Source organism: Anneissia japonica, unplaced genomic scaffold (assembly GCF_011630105.1).
Source record: "Anneissia japonica isolate Jap-2015-1 unplaced genomic scaffold, ASM1163010v1 scaffold2969_len165980_cov149, whole genome shotgun sequence".
In the NCBI taxonomy this organism is placed as follows: domain Eukaryota; kingdom Metazoa; phylum Echinodermata; class Crinoidea; order Comatulida; family Comatulidae; genus Anneissia; species Anneissia japonica.
Window position 1 is genome coordinate 107,618 of NW_022717699.1, and position 4,003 is coordinate 111,620.

General features: G+C 32.0%; 1 protein-coding gene across 1 annotated transcript in view; it reads right to left on the reverse strand.

The window, feature by feature from the left end:
- Positions 1-3,678, reverse strand: part of LOC117110362 — an 8,458-nt gene extending 4,780 nt beyond the window's left edge. The window contains exons 1-3 of the mRNA XM_033253059.1: positions 3,593-3,678; positions 959-1,061; positions 289-411 (exon numbers count right to left, since the gene is read on the reverse strand). Coding sequence (XP_033108950.1) covers positions 289-411; positions 959-1,022 — 187 coding nt within the window. The 5' untranslated portion in view covers positions 1,023-1,061; positions 3,593-3,678. The remainder of the gene's footprint in view (positions 1-288; positions 412-958; positions 1,062-3,592) is intronic.
- Positions 3,679-4,003: the final 325 nt, after the last annotated feature.

A 4,003-nucleotide genomic window follows, 5' to 3' on the forward strand; every position in this document is an offset into this window, starting at 1 on the left:
ATCTTATATATATATATAAAACAGTTCATTGAGTTGCAATATCATTAGCAGAGAGGTCAGTGGTAAACCATAGCGAATTAAAATAATTATAGTTTCTTTGTCTCAACTATGAAGATTTTGTAGAGGTTCTATTCACTCTAAGGTTCTTACCTCTAGCTCCTAATTATACACCACGCTCTCAGTCTGCCTCCCAGTCTATATACATACGCTGTAATACCATATTAAAATGTATAGCCGCCCTATTATTTAAAATTGTCATGATATTTGTTCATTTTTTAGTTTATTTACGAGATGATAGTGATTCCTCCTCGTCTTCTTCACTGCTACTGCTGCTGCTGTCACCACCTTTCTGTTCTTGCATCTGCGGAGACTGCATTCCATCTTCCTCCTCACTATCACTATCCCGGCGCCCTGTGACCAAAGTACACAAGTTCGATTATCAAAATGGTTTTTTCTCAATATTATAGAAGACATGCGGGAGGGGATGATAAGCTAATTAATTTTTTTATTGGGCTGAGTTTTTCAACAGTGCTTCCTTTGTATTTTTCCAATTTGGAATGAAGGAAACAATTCAAACAGGCCCCCGTTGTTCTCGAGTTGGGAACAGCAGGAATTTTATTCAACTTTTTCCCATACTGTATAAACATCTCTTTCAATAAAACTATACATGCAGTGGGATGCAACTAAATTTACAAATCAGTCATTTCCGTAAACGGATTGTACAGTTTTTATAGTGTTTAAGAGCTACTCTATTTACTATAGCATGTTTCAGGAAGATAAGGGCGTTTAAAATGGAATGGAGTGACGTTAATTTTTGTGTGTGACGGATATTCTCAATTGAAACTTTATACAGCAAGTTCAATGTCAGAACAATAAATTCAATTCCCAGTCAATTCTTATGGAAGTTTTCTCACGATCAAAACAAACGCTTTTTATAGCAAAATATAGGACTACCTACTTCGTGGACTTGCTTCAGCAAACGCAATGAGCACCAGCAAAGCGACAATAGACAATAAACGCATGGTCAATCCGAGAGTTGTAAATAGTTTCAAATAGAAAGTCTGAAAATAAGGTTATATAAAAAAAAATTATCATCATCATCATCATCGTCGTCGTCGTCATCATCATCATCATCATCATCATCATCATCATCATCATTACCACCACCACAACATAATCATAATCATAAGCACCACCACCACCACCACCATTATCATCTTCATCATCATTTGAAATGAAAGCTCTCCACACTATCAAATTTTATGTGACAAATACCTGTGATGCATATTATAACATAATTGTTGCAATATGGATGTGATGACCTCATCATGCCATTTATGGCCAATGCACCCATATTTATCACATACAATTTGATAGTGTGGTTAGAGCTTTCTTATTGAGAATATATTTTGACTATTTTCAGTAGGCCTAATTATTAAACTTATAATTAATAACATTAACACCAATACTATAATAATGATATTAATCATTGTTATTATTGATATTTTTTTTATTGATGTTATAATAATAATATTAATAATAGTAACAACAATAACAACAACAACAACAACAACAACAATAATAATAACTATTATTATTATTCCTTTAATTATCACTTTATTTTGTAATTATTTTATATATATATATATATATATTATTATTATTATTATTATTATTATTATTATTATTATTATTATTATTATTATTATCTCATCCAATAATCAAGAACGCCGATAACAGGATGTATAATAATAATATATGAGATAAATAAAATGCAATTGGACGCAAGCCTATAACATATTTAATACTGAAGGTAAAACGCATACAATATCGGTAGGCCTATGCCATAGTCATTCAGAATGAAAAACTTTTAAAAGTTAATAACCTAATGTATTATCATTATGCATAAATTAGGGGTTATTGAAAATGTTTATTGGTTGGTTATTAGTATTATTAATGTTAATTATTTGGTTATAATAAAGTATATTTTGTCATGATGATACAGCTGTTTTTAGTGGCATTGGAATAATTATGAAAGCACGTGTATCAATTACGTCTCTTCAATCATTATAAGCTAATAATAAAATGCGCTATAAGGATACAAATTATGGTGTCTCTCTGAAACCGATATGTGGACTAAAAGAAAAAATAATGAAACATCTAAATAATTTTTGTTATGCTGCTCTCTGCTAAAGAGTATTTCAATTTATTCAGGCAGGGTAATATAGTGAAAACTGCCTTACAGAGGAAGATGAATTTCTTTTTGGTTTGCCTAAATTGCTAACCAAATTTAAAGTCCATTGATTATAATTTAACTTCCTTATTTAATGTTCGTAGGCCTAATATAATGTATGAAAAGAAATTTTTGATAAAGCATTGAATATGAACATTTGGTTGTTTTGTATGCTTGTTACAGTAATTACTTTTATCTAATTTGAAGTACGACTGTAAGGTATTGGTATTAGTTAAATATGTTTTGTTCCTAAACTGTATCGTTATAGTTTATATGTGGTTATGTTGTGCTTTAAGACGAAATACCGTAAAACCTCAAATAGAAGCCCATATGCTTAATCTCCCATCTCGCAAAAAAGCCCCCTCATCAGTTTGCAAAAAGTAATGTTTAAAAGAAGCACATCTCGCTTCAAATCAAGATGATATGGGCTTCTTTCGAGATAGTAGGCCCACTTACATTCAGGCTGACGTTAGCTTTGATGATTATGAGAGCGTCTCGATACCAGTGGTACTTATTGTACTGGCATGGTTAACATTTAAAAAAACATTTAACAGAATTTCATAGTTGAACAATTTACAGCATTCAAAAGAAGGCCTAGTGGCTGATCCAGTAATTCGCCGAATTTAGGATCGCCAAATAGAGGAGGCCAGGTATGGACTTCACAGACTGAGATAGTTTAGACTACATCAGCCCCACCATTGTCGTACCCAAAGGTAATACAATTTATGATTATAACACCTTTAGATGGCCGGAAATGGCACCCTCACACCTAAATTTGATTATATTTTTTTAGTTTTTTATCTTGAAAAACTTAAGAGGGATCGGGAGGCTGACCGTCTCGGCCCCCCTTGAATCGGCCAAAGTTTGCAAAAGTAATCTTGAAAGGAAGCCTATCTCGAAAAGGAGCCCATCCAAGATAATGTATGGTATGATATGATAGACCTTGATATAAGATATAGTATGTTCTGATATAGGCCTAATAATGGGCCTAGGTGTGTGATTATAATAAACAAGACCTGGAAGGACATGTAAACACAAACACTAACAAATCATCCTGTCTTGAATTGTGGAAAGCGTAATGTCGCAACACATAGACATCGATCTGTCCTTAATATTTAAAAGTATTATATTATATCATTCCTACACGTACACTCAAATTGTAAGCATACAGTATCTGTCACTGTATCACTTTTATAATGAAATAACTTTTAGAGAGATGTTCTTTTCCTTGCCAAATAGACACATGATTAAGAAAAACGTTTTACTATAACTTTGTTAGATTTATTATCAATACAAGTAATCATATTCAGATGTCATGATAGCATAATAAGTTAAAAACAAAACAGAAAACAACATTACCTTTTTTGTACGTATACTAAAAGTGCTTCTTATCTACCTTCTGTGTCCAGTTGTCAGAATTCGGATAGGGTGATTAGCTTATAGATCTTAACACTTCCGTTTTCTTAAGCCATCATCAAATCACAGACAATTACGTATTCCTTTCTTGCGTTTTCATAATTCTTACCCTCAAATACTGAAATTCAGAACATGCGCATATCCTTCTAAGTTTAATTAGCACATTAGAGGACCAAATGTTCAAATTCCCTAAATATTATTTGACCTATATAGAAGTGTTACTTTGCCATATTACGACTAAATTCTCTTTTCCTTTCAACTCTAAAATATAATATTTTGGGCCATATTTTCACATAACTAAGTGTACATAATTTCCTCTTGCATATGTCTAAATTACATTCAAGATTACAATGC